Source organism: Nyctereutes procyonoides, unplaced genomic scaffold, assembly GCF_905146905.1.
Source record: "Nyctereutes procyonoides isolate TBG_1078 unplaced genomic scaffold, NYPRO_anot_genome, whole genome shotgun sequence".
In the NCBI taxonomy this organism is placed as follows: Eukaryota; Metazoa; Chordata; class Mammalia; order Carnivora; family Canidae; genus Nyctereutes; species Nyctereutes procyonoides.
The window spans coordinates 3,248,762-3,270,617 of NW_026575124.1; the positions used below are offsets into that span (position 1 = coordinate 3,248,762).

Genomic DNA, 21,856 nt, shown 5'->3' on the forward strand with positions numbered 1-21,856 from the left:
GGCCAAACCGCTGAGCCACCCAGGGATCCCAACAATATTTTATTTATTTATTTGAGAAAGAGAGAGAGAGAGAGAGAGAGAGAGAGAGAGAGAGAGAGCACAAGCAGGGGGATGGGCAGAGGCAGAGGGAGAAGCAGGGAGCCCGATGTGGGCTCCATCCCAGGACCCCGGGATCACGACCTGAGCTGAAGGCAGACACTTAACCAACTGGACCACCCAGGCGCCCATATTCTTAGATTTTTTAAAAGTATTTTTCAAAATTTCTTTTTTTTAAAATTTTTATTTATTTATTTATTTATTTATTTATTTATTTATTTATTTATGATAGTCACAGAGAGAGAGAGGCAGAGACACAGGCAGAGGGAGAAGCAGGCTCCACGCATCGGGAGCCCGATGTGGGACTCGATCCAGGGTCTCCAGGATCGCACCCTGGGCCAAAGGCAGGCGCCAAACCGCTGCGCCACCCAGGGATCCCTAAAAGTATTTTTCAAATTAGGAATCAGTGCTGGGGTTTTACAAAATGGCTTTTGTGTTAATTGAGGTGATCGCCTGCACTGAATGACCGTAACTGATTTCCTGAAGTTTCGCTACCCCAACGCCTGGGATGAACCCTATGCAATCCCAAGCCCACAGCCTCAACAGATTATCAGCCTGCCTCCTTCCTCGTGCCCTCTGCTGCCATCCCCTTCGGCCTCTCCAGACCCAACAGTGCCCACCAGGGTGCCCGCCAAGCGCATTGTATTCTCTCGACAACCCTTGGCGATAGAAGAGATTATCACCCCCATTTCACAGATGGAGAAACAGAGGCCCAGAGCAGTTAGATGATCTGTCCAAGACGGAGGGTGGACGGGTTGGCACTGGGGCTGTCTTGCTGGCCTCAGCTGAGTGTCCCTGTGGGCTCTCCCCGCCTCCCCGGTCCCCCACTGTGCCCCCCACAGTGCGAGGAGGTGCAGGCGACCGTGCAGAAACACATGCACAGCCCGAGGCACAGCAAGGAGGAGCTCAACAGGCTTAACCAGGCCATCCAGCGGCTGACTGCGGAGGTGGACGGCGTTAAGAGTCAGGTGAGGGGTGGCTGGGGGGGGGGTGCCCCAGGGTGACGAATGGCGGGAGGGTGTCCATTATCTCCGACAAGCCGACTGCTCATCCTCATCCTCCGGAACACATGGGCAGAGTTTCTCCCCGTGTCTGAGCACACGCAAGTGTGGCTGTAAGCGTGCGCCCCGCCGCATCGGCCCAGGGCGCTCTGCCTTTCGTGTGGGCAAGTGTTAACACGCAGGTGAAATACGTCCACACACGGAGGCTTGCACGCATTTCATCTTTTGTGTGTGTGCACATTTTTGTATCCGTGTGTATTTTTCAGAAATTGCACAAGAGTTTGCCTGGCCGTCCGGCTTTCTGGGTTCTCTTTAAAAATGTGCAGGTTTGGCGACATTTGGCTGGAGAAGAGAGAGGCCTCTGTCTTCTCTGTCGCCTTCACACGGGGTCACGCTCCCTCTGTGGGCCACAGACACCCCCCGGCTCCCCGCTCCCCGCCCCAGGTTGCATCCTTCGACACAGAGGCAGAGGGCCCTTCGCTGTTTCTCATCTTCTTGGCTGGCATGTGGAAGACGAAAGGCACCTGTCCCACGGCTCTAAATTAGAGAAATGAGACGCTGAGAACATGCGGGAGGTCCTGGTGATTGCAGGACAGTGAGAGTGCGGAACTGGGTACTACTGCTCTAGAGCTAACATGTGGCCTTGACGTTTTGATGCCTCCAGCCAGGCCTCTGTAGGCATTTGGGTTTGCAGCTCACGCTCTAGGACTTGGGGAGCAGAGGTGCCCACATGAATGCTTTCTTTCTTCCACGTCTCTGCCTCTGAGCTGCCTCTCTTTCCTCCCAGCCACCCTGTCAAGCCCCCCCGCCCCGCCCCAGCCCATGGGGCTCCCTGCAGAGGGAAGGGGTCTGCTCCCTGCAGATGCAGGTGCCCCAGGCCCGGAGGGGTTCTCCTGTCTCCAGGAACTGATGACCATGAGGAGAGGGGCAAGCTGTCCGGGTTCCAGGGGGTGGCACAGCGAATGGGTGGGCCTGTCACGGTTCAGTCTCCCACCAGCCTCAGCTGTTCTGACTCCCACCCCTCCCACCCCGTTTCCTAAGCACCGAGCACACCTCGCAGGGCAAGCGTTTATCATTGCTGTATTTCCCCAGAGACTACAGGTGCTGGTTTCTTGTGAGGAAAGGATATGCCTCCTGCTAGTTTCCCTTTATGGAGCAATAATCCCAGCATTTGATGCTTCCCGGATCCTAGCTCCTGGTAGAAGACTCGCATTCTAGATGTGAAAGGCTCTGTCTCAGCCAGCCCAGGTGGCTGGCCCCTAGTGTCCACCCTGGGAGCCGGGCCGACACACAGCCGCGTTTTTCGGAACAGGCAGGCCCATTCCTTACAATGATCTCGAATCCTTCATTGGTCCTCCAGCCTCTCAGAAAGGTCTGGATCCTTATGGCGGGGGGAGGGTGGCAGCCAAGGATGTCCTGTCTGTGGTCTTCCCTTTGCCCCCAGCCCTGTGAACTGGACAGAGCCACAGAACCACCAGCTCTGCGGGAGGAGGGAGCCTCAGACAGTGCCCAGGGCAAGCTGGCCTGGCTGGAGGCCGCCCTGCAGCGAGCCAAGCACGACATGGCCTGCCAGCTGCGCGAGTACCAGGACCTCATGATCATCAAGCTGGGCCTGGACTTTGAGATCGCCACCTACCGCAAGCTGCTGGAGAGCGAGGAGAGCAGGTGAGGGCTGGGCGGTGCCTCGGATGTGGCCGGGATGAGGTGTGCTGGGGTGTGGAGGTCACTGGCTGGGTCCTCACCAGCTGGGGAGGGGTGGGGAGAGCTGACCTGGGTATGCAGCGACTTGTTCTCCTGGAGCCCCCCCCCCCCCACTTAAGGCCCTTTAGACAAAAATTCCAGCTAATGAGCACCCTTGGCACCTGGCAGGGGACTACTCGTGAGGTCATTCCCCCGCAGGGTCAGAGAGCTGGGGCCAGTCTGTCCATTGAGCCCAACCGGGGGGCAGAAGGTCCCTAGTGTGCAGTGCCTTGTCCTCAGTTCAGCCTTCTCCCCCCAGGCCTGGGGAAAGCAGGGTTTATTGGAACAGGTAGGGCCTGGCTTTTAACCTTAGACAGCAGAGACCCAAGGGCTGAAAGCTCCAGCTGGGCACCCCAGGCCGAGGGGAAGGAAGGGGAACCCGCCACGCTTATTCTCTCCTTTCAACCCCACAAAACTCCTGGGAGCTAGGGGGCATCATCCCCATTTTATAGCCGGGAAAACTGAGTCTTGGGGGTATACCTCAAGGACGCACAGGTCCAAAGTGACGGGGTGAGGCTTGATCAGTCCTCTTCATAGAGTTGAGCTATCTCCTCTGTGGTGTCCTTTAAAATGCCCCCTTCGTGGTTTCCCCTTTTAGGCTAAGTTTGGGCCGAAGAAAGCATAGATCTTCAGCTTTCCCTCTCTTCCAGGAAGTCATCAGTAAAACTGAGCTGTCTGAATTTAAGCAGGAAGGACTGAGTTTAAGGTCCCGAAGGATCTGATGCAAAAGGGGACCCAGGAGCGGGCGGGGTGGACAGATCTCTGCCTGTGGTCAGCGAGAGTCAGTTGGGAGGGTTTTGTTTTGGGGAATGAGGATTATTATGCCCAGGAGGTATGTGAACTCACCGCTTCCTCCTTCTCCCCGCAGGCTGGGTCTGGGACTCGGGACAGGGAGCCTCGGTGAGTAGATAATAGACTTAGCTTGGGTTGGAGGGATCCGGTCTCACCCCCTCTCCTTTGTGTGTGTTCTTTTGGGACGGGAAGGGGTCTGCTTCCTCTGTGTGTCTCCTTTTTGGGGGGTTTCATCTCGTGGGGGTGATTCTCCGTGTGAGTTGGGGGAGGAGGCCGTGCGGTCTGTTGTTCGGGGGCAGGTTCCGTTGGTTTGTCCCGGGGTGTCGGGGGAGGTTCTGCGGGTCTGTCCTTGTGGGAGAGACTTTCATTCTGCCCTGGGGAGGCTCTGTGCCCCCGACTTCGGGGAGGGGGTGTTCCTGAGTGTGTTTCTCGGGGAAGGGGCCTGCGCATCATGACCTGGGGGAGTTTGCACCTCCGTCTCCAGGGGCGGGGGTGGGGGAGGCAGGCCTGGGCATCAGGAGTGTGTCTGTCTGTCTTGCCTCCCCCCCAGCCGCTCTGGGCTCAGCCCCCCGCAGCCCGGCCCGCCTGCTGCCCCCCGGAGGAGCGGGCCCCGGCGGCCTGGAGAGGAGCACCCCTGGCGGTGGCTGCGGATGCTGAACCTTCCTGCGCAGCTCCCCAGAAGTCCAGGACCCTAAACTCCTGCCCCAAAGCTGAACCCTGTGCCCCAGATACCCCTCCCGTGGCGCTGATCCTCACCTTGTCTTTCCCCCTTGCACCCCCCACCCCTGCCCCACCCTGGAACGTCAAGTCTTGGAATCGAGCTTACCAGGGACCGTGACTGCCCTGTCCCCTGGGGGAAGGTAGCTGGGCTACCTTGGGGGACGCTGTGCCACTGGGGAGGCCCTGTACCCTGCTCCTGTCACCTGCCCCCCGCTCCTCTTTCCCTGGGACTCCTCCTCCTTTGCAATAAAAAGTTCTTCAGTGGCCGGAGCCCGGCGGGGCTGTGTGAGCTTGGATTCCTCAAGCGGTGCCCGGAGCACAGGGAGGGCTGATGGGGCTTGGGGCAAGGGGGACAAGGAGGGGACACTACCAGGAATCAGCCCTTGCCCTGTGCTGTGTGGGTCCACCTGACTCCAGTTGGTGATGATGCTACAGAACGAGGATCCCAAGGGTTTCGGTGTGGGGGTGGGTGACCGAGGGCCCCTGGGGAAGGTGAGAGGAGGGGTCCGTTCCTCCCCAGATCTGCTTGTTCCCCAGCCTGGGGCCGGGCAGCCCCGTGTCTGGCAGAGCTGCTGAGCGCTGGCTTCATTCACCCACACGCCGGCTCCACAGACAGTGCGAGGGGCAGGTGCAGGGCTGAGCGAGCAGGGCACTCTGGTTCTGGTGGGGATGCGGCCAAAACGGGGAAAGCAGCCCCAAAGAGAGTGGAGTGGGGTGGGGATGAGGGCGTATTGTCCTCCGCTGCCCTGGCAGGGGCGCTTGAGGACAGGCTCCGGGGGAGATGCTGCTCGCAGACCGGGGCTGGGGCGTGTGAACACAACTGGGTGGCCCAGGCCCCGGTTCTAGTGTAACAAGGTGACTAATGGGGGGATGAGAATGACATACCTTGGAGGAGGAGGAGAGTGTGTCTTTGGAATCGCATGGAGGGCTCCAGTCCTACCTCTACTTCTAGGTCTAGTTTGCTCTGAGTTTTCACGAGGCAAGTGGACTTTGTTGGGGGCGGGGGTGGGCATGGAGAAGATAGGCCAGTTTGGGGTGGGGGTGGCCAGAAAGGGCTGGGTTTCTGGGCTCTTTCTTTGCCACATAGGCCCAAGCCCAAGAGAAGCTTCCATTTGGTGAGCTCACATTCTTTTCTGTTGCACAAAGGGTTACATCATCGACACATCTGGGAACAATGGTTTCTGCTTTCCATGTCCCTGGGTGGGGTAAAGGTGCGTCATTGGCCAGAGGCCCTGGCTTTACCTTTTAAGGTACACTAGTGCCAGGGTGTCTGCTGTGTTCTTCTGGGTCCTTGCCCAGAAAACAGGTATCCAAAAGGCCCCCTTTCCTGGGTAAACAGAGCAGCCTCATGCAAGAGGAATGAGACCGAAACTTGGCTGTAAGGCTGCCGCTCGTACCTGAGGGCCAGGGGACGTGGGTCCACTGGAGCCCCATTTGGTCAAACGACCAACACCAGCCGTGTAAACATTCTTACCACACGCCCAGTGCAAAGTAACTGCCTGAAAGTGGAGCCGCCCCTCTTGGAGATTTCTCACCTGGGCTCTGCGTTCCCTGCGTTTCGCCAAGAGGTAATGACATTCTGTGATTTTCAAGGTCAGGTTTTTCCAGCTCCTGCTGTGCTGATCGTGTCAGGGGAAGGACTTAGAGGGAAATATCACCTAGGAGGTGTTGGCAGGATTTATGGTGAACATCCCGCAGCCACATCACCGAGGACTGGCTGCCCACATTTTCCCATTCCGAATCCCAAGCCTGATGTCACTCCAGGTCCCAAGGGCTGCCAAGCCAGATGAGGCTTGCGTGTCTTGTGTGGGCCACCAGCAATGTTTGCGGTTTGGGGACCGATTCCCTGAGTGGCTACAGGCCACATTCCATGCTGGGGCGGGAGAGAACTGTTTGGTGCATTTATAGAGAGTCGTTTACCAGCCTATTTAGAAGCTTTGTTAGTCGAGGTGACTTCTGAAGGGAAGCAGGTTGTCACCTGTTTAGTCATCACATCTCTGCCGAAGGGGACCACGAAGGGGACCACGGGGGTCAGCCTTCTTCTGTTGGCTCCTCATGCCCGCCTCACAATAGCACTGACGCATGACAGATGCAACTTAGTAGTGTCGGCATCTCGATGTGAGCCCCTCAAGGCCAGTGGCTGTCCCGGCCGCCCATCTCCAGGGCCTGCCCCGCAGTGCCTATGAACCCAGCGAGGCTCTGTGGTCCCGTGTGGTCCGCTCTGTCCTTGGATGCTTCGGGTCCTTCTGGACCCCTCGGGAGTCTCTTGACGAATGAGTCTAAATGCAATCCTTCCCGATGTAATTCCGACTGCAGTGTATCAGCCAGGCCAGCCTGGAGGAAGGAAGGAAGGTTCTGGATTCTGTTCTCTTGGCCAAACGTTGCCTGTTTCTGAAGCTCAGCCCTGCCCTCCCCCAATCTAACTGGTGACTATTCATTTATCCCTTTTACTTTTCCTCCCTTCTTGACCTCTCTGCATGTAGTTTACCCATCAGAGGATGCTACAGGGTTGTGTGAAATATATATGCTCTAAAGGACTTGAAAACATAGTAAGAATGACATAATGTGGGCAGCCCGGCTGGCTCAGCGGTTTAGCGCCTGCCTTCGGCCCAGGGCGTGATCCTGGAGACCCGGGATAGGGTCCCATGTTGGGCTCCCTGCAGGGAGCCTGCTGCTCCCTCTGCCTGTGTCTCTGCCCCTCTCTCTGTGTGTCTCATGAATAAATAAATAAAATCTTAAAAAAAAGAGAAAATAATGACATAATGTAATTAGTATCTTATGTCCTGGAGTCCTGAGAAGGGCTTTGAGCACTTTTAGAGAAGGTTCTGCAAGTCTAAGGCTGGCTGGTCTCCTGCTGTCCCAGCGGGAGCTAAGGGGTCTACAAGGCAGGAGGGGAGCTAGCGGAACCCACTGGCTAGAGCTGGGGCTCCCTTGGCTGGAGGCCACCTCCCTACCACTCCCACCTTAATCCAGTTCTCTACCTGGGACCTCCCCTTCCCCACCAGCACGAGTCCCACCTGTGCGCTCACACTGCAGTCCTAGCCAGCAGGTACCCGCAAAACTCCCCTCTTGAGCACGTACACGCAGGTGCACGCACACATCTAGAAGCGCTCACAGTCACGCACATACACACACGTGCTTCCACACAGATGCCCGGAGATGTGCATACACCCGGAGGCCGTCCTATTGTTGGACCCGCAGACAGTTGCCCACAGACAGTGAGCTGCGTGGGATGAAGGTGCAGACAGTACGTGCTCAGCCCAGCTGTCGGGACTCCCCACCGTCTTCTAGTCCTGTCCCATCTCTCCTGGAGACGAACAGAGCTTTAAATTGGTAAGGGGCCTCAGCAGCCATTTGCCTAAACATTTTATTCTACTAGTGCATGCACCGAGGCCCAGAGAAGGGAGGTGACTTGCAAAAGGTCACACGGGGAGGTGTTCCATTCCCACCCCCAGCCCCCAACATTCGGCATCCTGAGTTCCATGTGCTGGATTCATTCACTCTTGCTTCTCTTCCTGAGCCTGTCCAGGAGTGGGAACTAGAGGGAGGTGGGGACGGTGCTACTGGAAATGGGACAGAGCCGGAAGTCAGAGCTAGAGGGAGGCTGAGGGCAGGTGTGGCAGGCAGGCCATTGGGCTGATGAGACCCGTGGGATGGGAAAGGAGGGGTCAGTTGGCAGAGATGAGAAGTTCATCGGGGCTGGAGGGGCGGGTGGCTGCTGAACCGAGGGGTAGAGTGATGGAGCTGGGGTTTGGGCCTCCAGTCCGGACTCCCGATGGCCTGCTTCCGAGCTGTGGGGTGTCACAGCACAGAGGGCTGGTTAGAACAATTGCACACTCTGGAGCTCTCCCAGGGTTCCTCTTCTTCTTCTTCTTCTTCTTCTTCTTTTTTTTTTTTTAAATTTTTTTAAATTTATTTACAATAGTCATACAGAGAGAGAGAGAGGCAGAGACACAGGCAGAGGGAGAAGCAGGCTCCATGCACCGGGAGTCCAACGTGGGATTCGATCCCGGGTCTCCAGGATTGCGCCCTGGGCCAAAGGCAGGCGCCAAACCGCTGCGCCACCCAGGGATCCCCTTCTTTTTTTTTTTTTTAAGATTTATTTATTTATTCATGAGAGATACAGAGAGAGAGAGAGAGAGAGAGAGAGAGAGAGAGAGAGATTGGCAGAGACAAGCAGAGGGAGAAGCAGGCTCTTCACAGGAGCCCCACGTGGGACTGGATCCCGAATCCCGGGATCACGACCTGAGCCGAATGCAGATGCTCCACGGCTGAGCCCCCAGGTGTCCCATCTCCCGGGGCTCTGTCCAGCTCAGGATTCCATCAGGAGGGTCGAGGGGCCATCTTGGTGGGTGGGAGGCCTTGGATCGATCCTCTCCCTTAATAGAGCGTTGGTCTTTTCAGACCACTCGCTTCTGGTCTCTCAATATTCTTATTTATTGCTATTGCCCTGAGGGGTGGGGAGGGGGACTTAGATTTCTGCTACTGTCTTCTGGGCCTGGGCCTGGAGGTTTAGAAACTGACCCTGCTGTACAGATGGATGTTCAGGGACTTGCCTTTGCCCATAGTGAAGCTGAGGGGCCACCTCCCCACTTTCTTTGCTACGTGTAAGAGCCTCATCAGTGTCAAGGGCGCAACGGTTCTCTACACGAAGGAGCTCAATGGCCCGAGAAGATGTCGAGATTTCTCTCTCTGTTTGCTGTCTGTGATCACGGGTGTAAGTGTGGTATCATGTGCCTGTAATCAGTTTGCAGATGTGCATGGGAGGCTGGACAGTGCCACGGCCCTGCTCCCTGGAGGGATTTCCACGTTACATTCTGCAAAAGTGTGCTGCTAACGGCAAGCGCGTATCGTGGTTATTTTGTGGCGGGAAGTGCCTAAGTGCGTTGTCCCGTGTATGAAATCCCTAGTCCTCCCATCTGCCCTGTGAGGTAGGCGCTCACGTATCTTTCTCACTTTAGAGATATGGAAACTCACTTTAGAGATATGGAGAGGCCGAGGGAATGGCTCAAGGCCACTCAACCAAGAAGGAACAGAGCCCAGTTTTGGATCCGAGGAATCTGGCTCCAGAGACTATGTGCCTACCTCCCTGCCACCTCATCTTCTTGCCATGTGCTGTTTCCTTTCTCGGGGGTCATTTATCAGCTATGGCAGGTCTCCAAACCCCAAAAGGACTCCATTAAAAGAAAAAAAAAAGAAGCCACATCAAAGGCTTTTTGAAAGTTTAGACCCTGTTCACGTATCTGTCCTTTAAAGAATTCTCATAAATGGCTCAGGCATGAGTCTTCCCCAGCACAGCAGTGAGCGATGTTTCCTTAAGCTTTGAGTGGCTGGTGAGTCTAATTTTTTTTTTTAGTCTAATTTTTGTTATCCATCGGTTTACAGATCTGCACAGGGAAGTATTCTGGGAGGCAACGCGGGTTCGTGAAATGACCACTGGTGGTGGACACAGGGTTCAAACACCAGCCAGATGCTGAATGTTGTGGGGCTCTGGCCTGGTTCCTGAGCATCTCTGGCTTCTTCATCCGCAAGATGTATCATGGGTGAGTGTGTGTGTGTGTGTGTGTGTGTGTGGATGAGATCGTGACAGTTGTGTGCATAGATGGTGTAGAGGCCCTCAGTCTGAGCCTGCTGTGAGCCCAGGGGAAGAGGACTGTGCTGGAGACCCCAGACTAGACCTTTCTCTGCTCCATGTGACATTGGGGACCCTCCCAAGCCCTACCTTTCTGGAAAAGAGAGTTGCAGACAAGACTCAGAGTTGGCTACATTGATTTATTGGAAACACAGATCAAGACAGACATGGGCACGGCAGAGGTGGAAGGGGGAGGATTGGGGAGTGGGGTACCGCCATCAGCTCCAGGGCAGCCTCGGGCCTCCGAGCCCCCTTCCTATGGGCATCATAGGAACTTCTTTTTAGGGGTAGCCTTTCCTAGCACCAGCAACGGAGCTGAGGAAGAAGGGATCACACACAGACAAGAGGCCGGGAGTGGGACAGATCTTTCAAAGTGCCAGAGAAGTAGTCGAGGCCTTGCTCCCCCTGGACGCCGGGCGGGAGAGAGACCAGGCCCGAGGCTTGAGTTCGGGGGTCTAACATCTGCGGCAGCTGCTGGCACATGAGCCCACGCCGCAGGAGCTGATGCCGCAGGACCCCACACCTCCGGTGCCCAGGCCGCAAGACGTGATGGAGTTGCAGGGGGCGCAGGGGGCGCAGGGCGCGCAGGGGGCGCACATACCCGTGCTCACCGCCAGGTTCCCGCTGCACGGGGCGCTGCACACGCTGCCGGTCACCGGCCGGGAGCCCGACACGCAGAGGTCGCCGCAGACGACCCCACCTCGGGAGCTGCTGACACCTGTGAACCCCAAAGATTCAGCCAAAATTCTGGGGGGTGAGTCATCAGCCTCCCCGATGATGCCCCGCCCCAGGCCCTGAGCACTGGATTCAGTCAGGAGAATCTTTACGTGCAACACTAGTTCCATCTAGTTCCAAAGCTGCCGCCTTCCTTGCTCTCTGGCCCCAAACCCTTCAGCTGTGATGCCAACCCACTCTCATGCACTTGGCATCCAGGGGTAGCCCTTCCTCCAGACTGTGCCATCCCTACTAGGAACGGGGTAAATCCATCCAGCCGGGAGCTGCGGTACTCACAGACATTCACGGCCCCGACGCCTTCACATAGTCTGAGAGGGAAGAAGAAAAAGACAACATAAGTGACTCAGCGAAGGCTGCAGATGGAGCTCCCCAAAACTTGGGGTGGGGTCCACAAGTGGTAAGAGTACGAGCTCGGGGTCTGGGGTCTGAGGACAGCCCTCCGGGCCACCCCCGCCCCCACGTGATGGATGATAGGCTGTCCTAGATCCCTGGCTGTCCTAGATCTCCCAGGCTGAGCCAGGTGGAGCACGGGGTTTATTCAAGGGGCAGGAATGGGGAGCTCGAGCCAGGCTGGGTTGGGCCTCACCTGTGCTCCTCGCCCTCCAGCAGCCGCCTGTAGGTGGCGATCTCGATGTCCAGGCCCAGCTTGGAGTTCATCACCTCCTGGTACTCCTTGACCAGGCAGGCCATGTCCTGCTTGGCCTTCTGCAGGGCGGCCTCCAGCTCGGCCAGCTTGCAGCGGGCGTCGGTGAGGGCCGCCTCGCCCTGCTGCTCCGCCTGCGTCACGGCGGCCTCCAGCTTGGTGTTCTGGGGGCGCAGAGAACAGGGTGCTATGGTCCTGGGTCTCTCTCTCCATTTCCTGGATGTGTCTGGTCGCTCCCACCTACACCCCCCCCCCCAGGAAAAGGCCTCTCCCTTCATCAGCCGGGTCCCCCCAAGGGCCACAACCAGGGCCTCTAGCCAGGCACATGGGCTGGGGCATGAGTGGGGTGGTCCGTGGGGCACACGCTGCCTGGGCGGCCCTGGGGACGCTCAACGTGAGCCCTACCTGGCACTTGGCGTTCTCGACCTCGGCCGTCAGCCTCTGGATCATGCGGTTGAGCTCGTTGATCTCCTCCTTGGTGCGGCGCAGGGTCTCCCCGTGCCGGATCACCGTGGCCTTCATCTCCTCACACTGTGTGTGTAGGGGGGGCACAGGGGCTCCTGAGGCTCAGGACGGGTCATCCCGCTGAGCCCCACACCTTGCACAACTGCCACCCCAACCCGAGGGCTGCCTGCCCTTCCTCGTCCATCCCACCTGCACAAAACCCAAAGCCCTTTCAGCATCCCTCCTTCTGGGGCTCTGGCAGGGGGAGGCTGGGCCCCGACCTTGCTGCGGTACCAGGACTCGGCCTCAGCCCGGCTGCGGCTGGCGATGTCGTCGTACTGGGCCTTGATCTCGGCCACGATGCAGTCCATGTTCAGGTCCCGGCTGTTGTCCATCTTGACGATGACCGAGGTGTCTGAGATGTGGGCGTGGAGGACGCGGATCTCCTGCGGGGGGAGGATGGAAGATCTTGTTTGCACCCCAGCCTCTCCCAGCACATGTGGACCCAACCCTCCCTGGTCTCCGGCCCCTGCTCCCACTATAGCCCCATGGACTGCAGGCCTCAGCCCGACCCCAGGCCAACCAGTCCCAGGCCAGGGCCCCCTCTTCCAGGCTGGCTGCCAGGTCTCTGCCTGGACCATGGCCCCTCACCTCCTCATACAGGCGCCGCAGGAAGTCGATCTCCTCGGTCAGGGCCTCGGCGTTGGCCTCCAGGTCTGACTTGCGGAGGTAGGCGCAGTCCACATCCTGGAAACGTGGGGTGTCACTGAGCGCCGAGCACCCACAGTGGCATCGCGCCCAACTCCCCGCCATCCGAGGAGGCCAGGGCAAAGGATTCCCAGGGTCCCCGTTGCCAGCTCAGCTCCATGCCCTCTGGCCTGCCCCCCGTGGGCTTCACCGCCTCCTGCCCCTCTGACGACGAGCCCCTTGTGCCTGGAGACGGGCCACCAGCCTCTCGCCCCTCTTACGCTCCCAGCTCTCCTCCTGACCCTCCCTATTCCAACAAGCTCGGCCACCTGGGCCCTGCCGGGCCCCCGCAGTCCTCCAAGCCTGCACCCGGCCCCTCCTGGTTCTGCTCCACCGTCCCCCACACCCCGCGGCTGCTCCCCTCCCTTGGGCCACACTTCCCACAGCGCTACACAGGACACTGTCCCTCGACAGAGACACCGCACTGCTCTGCCCCCGGGGGACCCCAGCCGAGGCCACAGCTTCTGAAGCGGGCAGGACGGCAGAGGTCAGCCCAGCCGGGCCCTGCCCCAGGGCACGGTGCACGTGGGCATCCCAGGGTGGTCGCCCTGCATCAGCGACCTGAATGAGCCTCTCGAGCCCCGATCTCTGAGCTCTGCCATCCCGACTTGGCCAGGCCAGGTACCCACACGAGGTCCAGACCCTCTGGGGCCCGGCCGTCGCTCTGAGGTCCCGGGCGTCTGTGCTTCCGCACGGCTCCTTACTCACCTTCTTCAGAGCCACAAATTCATTCTCAGCTGTTGCTCTCAGAGAAACTTCCTCCTCATACCTGAGGCAGAAGAGGGCAGACAGGGAGGTCAGGGAAGGGCGGGGCTCCCCGGGGCCGCCTCCACTTCCTATCAGGGCAGGGGCAGCATTAGGGACCTTTAGGGACCTCCCAGCGGCTGGCCTCCCCGGCAGATCCGCTGGACCCTTTCTTGCTGCTTGGATGTGGAATGTGTCGGGGGTTCCCTCCCCACTTTGAATTGAGGGGTCCGGAGCGCCTACGTCCCGGGACCTCAGAGCCCACTTCCCAGAGCTGCCCAGAGGCCCCTCAGGAGGCAAACAAGGCCTGGGCGCCCAGCTCTGAGCTAGGAGTGGACAGCAGCACCCCTGGGGACCGAGGCCCCAGCCCCCCTCACCCGGGCGTCCATCCTGGCTCAGGGTCCGGGCCTGGGCCAACCGCCAACCATCAGCCCTCAGCACCCTCGGCAGCGGGACACCCAGGGCCCCGGGACCCGTCAGCCCCGAGGGACCAGAGGCTCAAGTGCAGGGAGCTCAGCATGAGAAGGCCCAAAGCCTGCAGAAGCCCCCTCTGGCCTCCCGCCGGGCCCAGGGAACAGCCTCCCAGAAGCCAGAAGGCCCAAGCAGGAGACAGATGTCTGCCGGGGGCATCCGGGTGCTCGGGCAGGCGTCTGGCAGCCGTGGCCCAGACGAGAGGACCCTGCCGCACGCTGCCCCCCGCCCGCACAGCCACTCGCCCCCTGGGACACTCTTGCCCAGTCCTGCCCAGCGGGCTCTACGCCACGTCGTTTCCTGTGCCCAGCGTCCCTGCCGGCCGCACTCACTTCTTCTTGTAGCCCTCCAGCACCTCCTGGACATGGTTGAGCTCGGAGGCCAGCCTCCCGCTGTCGGCCTCCACGCACTCGGCCTCCCGCCTCAGCGTCTCGATGTAGCCCTCGAACAGGGGCTCCAGGTTGCTCTCGCAGCACTTGCGGTTCTGGTAGAACTGCCACTTGGTCTCCAGCAGCTTGTTCTGCTGCTCCAGGAAGCGCACCTGCGTCGGGGCGGGAGGAGGGCGTCAGGTGGCTCCTGGTGCCCCAAGGCCACTTTGGGCTGGCCGCGATTGCTTTAGGGTGAACTCCCAGCAGGGATCGTGCAGAGCTGGGCAGCGGGACACAAGGTGACCTCCTGAGCTCCTGACTGTCATCCGTGTCTGCATTTTCCAATTTAGGGACGGGAGCCAGGGCTGGGAAGGCCAGTCCCCGCTCCCAGGTAAACTGACTCAGGCAGACCCGGTGAGTGCAGGGCCACGTGGTCCGGAGGCAGCCAGGGTCTCCCGTTTGCCTCTGCCTCCCTCCTTCCCCCACGTCAGTGCCCAGCCTGGGGCCTGAGCATGGGTGGGGCAGAGGAAGGGTGGGGTCGGGGACACCCACCCTTCGGGTGCCCCTGCGGTCCTCCTCCTATTCTTCTGTTGGGTCTGGCGACTACGTGCACGGACCACCCTGTGCCTCTGGCATGAGGGCTCCGAGCCCGTCCCCGTCTCTGTGTGGGGACCTGCCTGCCTGGACAGAGGTGCACGTTCGAGCCACACCATCCCACCGGGAGCCCGTGCCCCGTAGTCACGTCTTTGGTGCATCCGGGCCCAGAGCTGTGTCCGTCTGGTCCATCAGACTGGGAGCTGCCCCGGGCCCGCCCTGTCCTGCCCCTGACCCCGCAGGAACTGAAGGCCCGGGAAGGGTGCGGCCGGGGACACCCACCTTGTCGATGAAGGCGGCGAACCTGCTGTTGAGGCACTTGATCTGCTCCTTCTCCTCGTGCTTGACGCACTGCGCGTTGGGGTCGATCTCCAGGTTGAGGGGCGTCAGGAGGCTCTCGTTGACCGACACACTGGTGATGCAGGGCGGGCTGGGCCCGCACACGCCGCCCGAGCGGTAGCCGAAGCTGCGGCCGCAGGAGCCGGCCCGGAAGGCCCCGCAGACGCTGTGGCTGCCGAAGCCCCCGGTGAGGCCGCGGTAGCAGGAGACGCCGCGGTAGGGGGCGGCCGTGATGCAGCAGCGGCCGGGCCGGGGCCCGCAGGCCGAGGCGCAGCTGAAGGCGCGGCCGCAGAATCCGGATCCGCAGGTCATGGTGCTTCTGGAGGCTCGGGCGGTGGAGGACAGAGAGGAGGTCTGGAGTCTTGGGGAAACTCCAATGTGCTCTGCAAGGCGCCTCTGTCCTATTTATGCTCAGATCTGAAGGGCTTGGCTGTGCACTGGGTCAATTTGTGCTTTATGGGCTTGGGCGGTTAGTTGAGTCCAGCTCCTCTTTAGAATGTGCTTTAATGGTGGAGTGGCCCGCGCCCTCCTCTGTGTATAGGATGCCAACCTCTGGGCTGCAGGCGGACTCAGCACGTTTCATCTTCAAAGTGCCCTGCCAGCAGGGCATGCGCTCACCTGAGGAGACTGTAGAGAGAAGTGCAGTAGGGCAGGGCAGGTAGGAAGGGGGTCCAGGAGAGGAGAGGAGAAGAGGACCGGACTCTGGGTGAAGCAGGGGAACGACTGAGGTGTTAAGAAACAGCATCTATCCAGATGTTTCCATCTCAGTAACGGCCTGCGTGCTACTGTCCACAAATCTGCATTTCCCTCCTCTCCATCTGCCTAGTGGGCTGGCGAAACACATCCCCCTTCTCCTACTTAATAAATAGGAGATTATTAAATATATGGTTTTTTTTCTTTTTTTTCGACTTTTATTATGAGAGTTTCCAAACATATAGAAAACTTGAAAGCACAGCGTCACAAACACCTGGAGATGTTCAACGTAGTTACCTGGATTCAACAGGGGTTAACACTGGGCCACCTTTCTTGCCTACGTGACGGTTGCAGAAAGTATGACAGGTACAGAAATCAGGACCCTACCACCGCACATTCAAGGAAATTAATAATTCAAAAAGCCATTTGCTACCCATTCCATTTTCAATTTTCCTAATTGTCTCAAGAGTTTTTTTTTTTAATGGTTTTATGTGACTTCACTTGTGGCTCTGTCCCTTGCATTTTATTTATTTATTTATTTATTTATTTATTTATTTATTTATGACAGTCACAGAGAGAGAGAGGCAGAGACATAGGCAGAGGGAGAAGCAGGCTCCATGTACCGGGAACCCGATATGGGATTCGATCCCGGGTCTCCAGGATCGTGCCCTGAGCCAAAGGCAGGCGCCAAACCGCTGCGCCACCCAGGGATCCTCTGTCCCTTGCATTTTAAACTGGAAGTTCCCTCTAGAGTTGGGTTGATCATATGGTAGCCTGTAGGCATATGTGGCTATTTAAATATAAATTGGTTAAAATTTAATAAATGCAAAAAGGAGCTCCCTGGTTGCATGAGCCACGTGGCCACACAACCACTGATTACCTTATTGGACATCGCAGATATAGAACATTTCCACCATCATAGGAGCAATCTACTGGGTAGTGCTGGCCTGGAAGCTTGATTGGGTTCAACCGAAACATTTCTGGGCAAAATGCTTCATAAACAATGGTATCTAACTCTTAATGGTTAGATACTTAGGAAGCACGCATTACCAGCTTGTTCTATCATCCTTGATGCTAAATCAGAGCACTTGTATGCATTTCCCTTTTATAATTAGGAAGAATGCTGTAGGAGAACATAGGTCCCATTTTGATAAAAGGATCCTTTCTTTTCTTTTTGCCACCTACTGTGTGCTATCATACACGCCATAAACAATCTCCAATTCTCCCATCAACCATATGAGGTACGTGTCATCATCCCCATTTTACAGATAAGGAAACTGAGGCTCAGTGAGGTTAAATAACTTGCCCAGTGTCTGCCAGCTAGTAAGTAGTGGAGCCCAGGGGATGCAATACCTTCTCACCTACAAGCGATGACAACCTCTAGATTTCCTAATCTCTGGAAAATTTCAAGAGGGTAGAGAAAGTTGTTTAGGAGGGATATCTGTGGATTTATGGCTGGGGAGAATCAGTATAAGGAAGACGGACAGAGTCACAGGGACTTGGGATGGTTAGACCCCGGAGGGGCCAATCGGGGTGGGACTGTAGCGCAGGGGCAACATGAAGCTGGGGCTGGAGATCTGCAGAACTCCATTGGCTGAGAACTGAAAGGAGGGACACAAAAAGCTGGTTTTAAAAAATTTAAGATGTATTTATTTATTTGGGAGAGGGAGAAAGAGAGAGAGAGAGAGCATGGGTGGGGGTAGGAGAAGGGAAAAAGGAAGGGGAAAGAGGAGGGGCAGAGGGAGAAGGAGAAGCAGACTCCACGGTGAGCACAGAGTTGCATGTGGGGCTCTATCCCAGGACCCCAAGACCACGATCTGAGCTGAAAGCAGATGGTTAGCTGACCGAGCCACCCAGGAACCCCCAGAAAAGGGCTGTTTTAGTTCTTTGTATACCTCTGGTGTAATGTAAGTATCTTGGCAGATGGTGCTCTGTTTTACCTACCCATGAAGCACCCTACTCCGAAAGAACGGGTCTAGAAAAATTATCCCATGAAGTATGGAGATTTGCAGTAAATGAAAGAGAAGCAAAGAGGAGTGGAATGATGCGGCTGGCATGCCCCGGTAGCTGCTGTGTCTTAGGGGCAAAGGCAAGCAGGGGGCTCAGGGAAGAAGGAAGGAGGCAGGGTAAGATGGGAAAAGAGGAGGTAGGAGGGCAGCCCAGGGCTCAGGGAAGGGATGACTGTGCAAAACATTCAGGGGTGAGGTCTTGTGACTGGGACTAGCACTGGGCTCACGGGTTGTGTCAGCCAGCTGGCCACCCAGGGGAGGGTGTGGCGCCTGCTGTCACTTTATGTGTTTGGGGAGCTGGGCCAGCACTTCCGAGACCCTTTATCCCTCATCACAGTTCTGGGCACTGCCCACAACTGAGCCGTGGTGCTCCCAGCAAGCCAGCTGGCTGGTGTCCTGAGGAGAAGCGCCGTGAGTCAAGGTGCATCTCACACATGTTTTACCTTCTCCACCAGTGTAACTCCTTATAAAAATGACATGCATAAACATGAGCTAATTACTAATGCCTGGCCCCTCCTAAGCAATTTTAAAGAAACAAGACGCAATTTAAAGGAACAAGATATATAAAGAAAAAAAAATTCAAATGTGACACAATTTTGTTAACTTCAGGCCTTATTAATTTCTGGTAATCTTTGAAGAGCTCGAAGGACATTCAATCTGAATGTTTTCTTGGAGTGAAAAAGCTTGTGTTGGGGGAGGAGGAAAGAGGAGAGAGGAGGGTTGTCCCCATTGTGGTCTTTGCTCTGGCAACATGAGCTTTATAGAAGGTAAAATTGTGAAATATGTCACCCACACAAAAGGATGCATAGGTGGTGTATGTAGCACCTATAGGAGGAAAGAAAACATACGTGTAGCTGAGAAGATTCCTATGAGCCTCATTCCGATTGTCCCCCCTTCTCTCTGGCTTAGGGACAGCCCCTCTCTGGGATTGTGTGTTGACTTATCTTTGTACTTTTCTTGCACTTTGCACATTTTCCAATGTATGCATCCCTAAACCATAAATTACTTAGTTTTCCAGTTTTTGAAGTTCACATAAATGGAATTATATTGTGCATATTCTTTTGTGACTAGTTTATTTTGATCAATGCTGCTTCCTATAGCTGCACAATGTTCATTTTCACTGTGAATTGTACTCAATGTATGAATATGCCACAGTTTATTTATTTTTCTCTACCCCGATGGCCTCACGGTTGTTTCTACAGTTTGTATTATGAACAGAGCTGCCATGGACATTCTTTTCTCTATCTTCAGGTGTATTTGTGCAAGAGTTTTTCTAGAGGATGTGGATATTTTAAAGAATTATGCAAGTAGTATATACTTAGTGTAGAAAACCATTTTATGAGTATTCTTCCAAATTTAAAAAAATCATAGCATTTCTTGATGTTCATCTTACTTCATACTAGATACTGTGCTAATGGCCCAGCATGCATTAATGCATTTAATTTTTACAATTACTCTCTGAGGCAGGTGTCAGATGAGGACACTGAGGCCTAAAAGGTTAAGAGTTTTGTTTGGGTTGTGTAGTTAGGGGCACTCAGTATCTGCTGGTGTGTTTGATCCCAGTGTAATGGATGAGTTTATCTCCTTGCACTCCCATCTATCCACCATCTACCATGATTAGAAGTATCACACAGTAGATGGTGCTTGTCTATAGCACATTAACACACACTCTCGCTAACCGCCTCCTCCCTCATCCTCTTCAGGGCCCTTTACAGTGCTCTCAGGGTTCAGGACCAGAGGATGGAGGAGAGCTCACTCTTGCTTGTGGTAAGCTTTCAGTTCTAAGAGAAAAGCTGAACACACACGCCTAGATCATGAACTAAAATGTAAACCTCACAACACACCAATGAGCACAAATGTCTGGTTCGTGGATATATTCCAAGGGCTTGGCACATAGTAGGTGCTCAATAAATATTTGTTGAATGAATGAAATGAATACCAGCTGCATATTAACTGCTGAGTAATGGAGCCATCAAAGCTTGGCAGTTAATTGTGCAAAGCTTTCTGGTAGGATGGGGTGGGGATCAGCAGACCAGAGTGCAGCCATTCCTGGGTGTGGGGGTTGGGTAGGGAGACATTCCTGGCAGGGGCCTGCAGGAGGAGGCATGAAGTGAGTAGATGTGTCCTTGACCCAAGTGAAGTCCTTGACCTGAATGATGTTGGGAATGATAGGGAAAGCCAGGCAACAAGGGCAAGAATCCCGAAAGCCATGGGGCGAAGTAGAGACTGAGGGTGGGATTGAGGAAGGAAAGAGAGAAGTGGAGGGGAGGTAGATTTCTAGGGAAAAGAAGAGAGAAGATGCTTGGTCTTAGACTGTTACTCTCCAGAGCCCCTTGGAAGGACAAAGAGGGGGAGGGGCGAAGAGAATGGGAAGGAGGGGAGGTTGGGGGAGATGGAGGGAAGAGGAGGGAAGTGGAGGACAATAGAGGAAAAATGAGAAGACCCACGGCAGAATGGTGAAGGGACACTCCAGAGGTGGAAAAGCAGGGGAGGAGGTGGTTAATGAAGGAAGGAGTGCAGCACCGAGGGCAAGGCATGGGCATAGCTGAAAAGGTGGGCAATCTTGGCTTCAGCTTCATAGCAATGAACCCTCCCAGGGTAGTGACATGGACTGGAGGAGGTGCATGGGAGATGGACCTCCCCAAGGGCAGAGCTTCTGAGTCAGCCTTCATCACTCCCAGCTCCCCAGGCTACCCACAAGGGCCTTTAGCCCCTCCCTTCCTCTGGTGAATTCTTATGGATAATTGGCCACTGAGGACTTGGGTCTCTCAGCTCATGAATCCTGCCTGCTGGATGGCCTAGGGTCGCCTCCCTTATCAACAGCCTGAGTGTTATGTAAATAGCCACTCCTTCACCTCTCAATTCCCCTCACTGAAACGTAGCCTGCATCTGCTTTCTGTGAACTTTCTAGAAAGTATGAGCTGCAAGGTTATCCCCCTGGGCTGCCTGCAAGCCTGGTGTGCAGGTGTTTTGGTATCCTCCAGATGTAGAGTGCACAGGTTTCCTCCTACTGTGTGGCTTTGAAGCAGAATCCCAGAGATGGTGCTCCCTGCTTCTGCGGACTCTGCCTCAACTGGCTCTCCACTGTCACAGAATCTCATAGTCCTGGCCTCTCCTGCGAGGGTGCCCAGGTCTCCCTACTCTCCACTCTCTGAATTACCTCCATGCACACCTTTTCACCAAAGCTGCCTCACCTGCTTCCTTACTGATGTTTGTTCTCACCCTTTCCAGGGGGATTTCCTTACCTTTCCCATCAGATTAGCTGCAGTCTACATTGCCCCACTATGGGCACTGTCAGTAGGCACTGCATCCCTGAGCATCTGATGATATATCTGAAAAGCTGCATTCTTCAGACTTCTGGCCTTTCTCATGAAGGTGGGTCTGTCTTCCCTGTCAGACTGGGAATTCCAGAATCCACGTCTCCTTCCTTCTCTTAGTGCCTTCTTGCCTTTTTGCAAAACTCAGACAGGCTTCAGCCTATGGCAGGCACATAGCCATCACAGAATTTAACTGGATTCTCCAACAAGAGAATCTCATCTAATCCACCGTACATTTGGGATGGTGCCTTATAACATCCTTCACAGGAGAAGGGTGGACTGAAGAGAGACTTGAACGAGAGCTTCCTAATGTTATAACCACCAGATTTGTCCCTTCTTCCGAGGTATCCCTTGAACCAAGATCCACTTAAGCTTAAAAAAAAGAGGTTGTAACCTCAAGATCTGAAGGTTTCTTTGTTCATTCACCACCCTGTTTCCACAAACATGGTGGCCATTCCAGAAAAAAGAATTTTTCTCTTTTATACAAAGCTTCCGTAAATGGGAGACATAATGCAAGTTCCTTTAGGAAACCATGACTACCTACTCTCCCTATGGGAAGTTTTCCTCAACTCCAACTTGCATCTGCCCAGCCGTAGTGAATATCGGACTTTTCTCGCTGTCTTTGGAATTTCACTGTACCTGGATGGATGGCATATTCCCCCCACCTCCAACTTCATGGTATCCTTGGGCTACTGATCAATTAGGGGGTTTCAGGATCAGGCAAATATCGAGAAAAGTGAGTATTCATTGATTTATGGCTGAGGATTTCTG

The 21,856-nt window shown here is 55.7% G+C and overlaps 2 protein-coding genes and 2 long non-coding RNA genes across 7 annotated transcripts; 2 read left to right on the forward strand and 2 right to left on the reverse strand.

Annotated features, from left to right (window-relative positions):
* The first annotated feature begins 886 nt into the window (after positions 1 to 886).
* LOC129517369 (keratin, type II cytoskeletal 7-like) lies at positions 887 to 5,241 on the forward strand. Its single transcript, XM_055337156.1, has 4 exons — positions 887 to 1,064; positions 2,542 to 2,762; positions 3,706 to 3,737; positions 4,180 to 5,241. Exons 1-4 carry the CDS (start codon positions 972 to 974, stop codon positions 4,284 to 4,286), a joined length of 453 nt encoding a protein of 150 aa, XP_055193131.1. The 5' UTR covers positions 887 to 971; the 3' UTR covers positions 4,287 to 5,241.
* On the reverse strand, positions 1,135 to 5,282 carry LOC129517371 (uncharacterized). 2 transcript variants are annotated; one of them, XR_008665992.1, is made up of 4 exons: positions 5,235 to 5,282; positions 3,318 to 3,512; positions 2,734 to 2,842; positions 1,135 to 1,634 (listed from the first exon to the last, which is right to left on the reverse strand). It is a non-coding gene; the product is annotated as an uncharacterized LOC129517371 (long non-coding RNA). The 2 variants fall into 2 exon arrangements; XR_008665991.1 differs by lacking the exon at positions 5,235 to 5,282 and adding an exon at positions 3,684 to 4,260.
* Positions 5,283 to 6,235: 953 nt separating this feature from the next.
* Positions 6,236 to 10,475, forward strand: LOC129517372 (uncharacterized). 3 transcript variants are annotated; one of them, XR_008665994.1, is made up of 4 exons: positions 6,236 to 6,775; positions 7,499 to 7,682; positions 9,097 to 9,280; positions 9,735 to 10,475. It is a non-coding gene; the product is annotated as an uncharacterized LOC129517372 (long non-coding RNA). The 3 variants fall into 3 exon arrangements; XR_008665995.1 differs by lacking the exon at positions 9,097 to 9,280; XR_008665993.1 differs by lacking the exon at positions 9,735 to 10,475 and having other exon boundaries at positions 9,097 to 9,583.
* Positions 10,102 to 15,455, reverse strand: LOC129517365 (keratin, type II cuticular Hb1). The gene is made up of 9 exons (XM_055337153.1): positions 15,010 to 15,455; positions 14,098 to 14,306; positions 13,259 to 13,319; positions 12,455 to 12,550; positions 12,085 to 12,249; positions 11,765 to 11,890; positions 11,303 to 11,523; positions 10,993 to 11,024; positions 10,102 to 10,699 (listed from the first exon to the last, which is right to left on the reverse strand). The coding sequence occupies exons 1-9, from the start codon at positions 15,376 to 15,378 to the stop codon at positions 10,437 to 10,439; spliced, it is 1,542 nt and encodes a 513-aa protein (XP_055193128.1). The 5' UTR covers positions 15,379 to 15,455; the 3' UTR covers positions 10,102 to 10,436.
* Between the last annotated feature and the right edge of the window lie 6,401 nt (positions 15,456 to 21,856).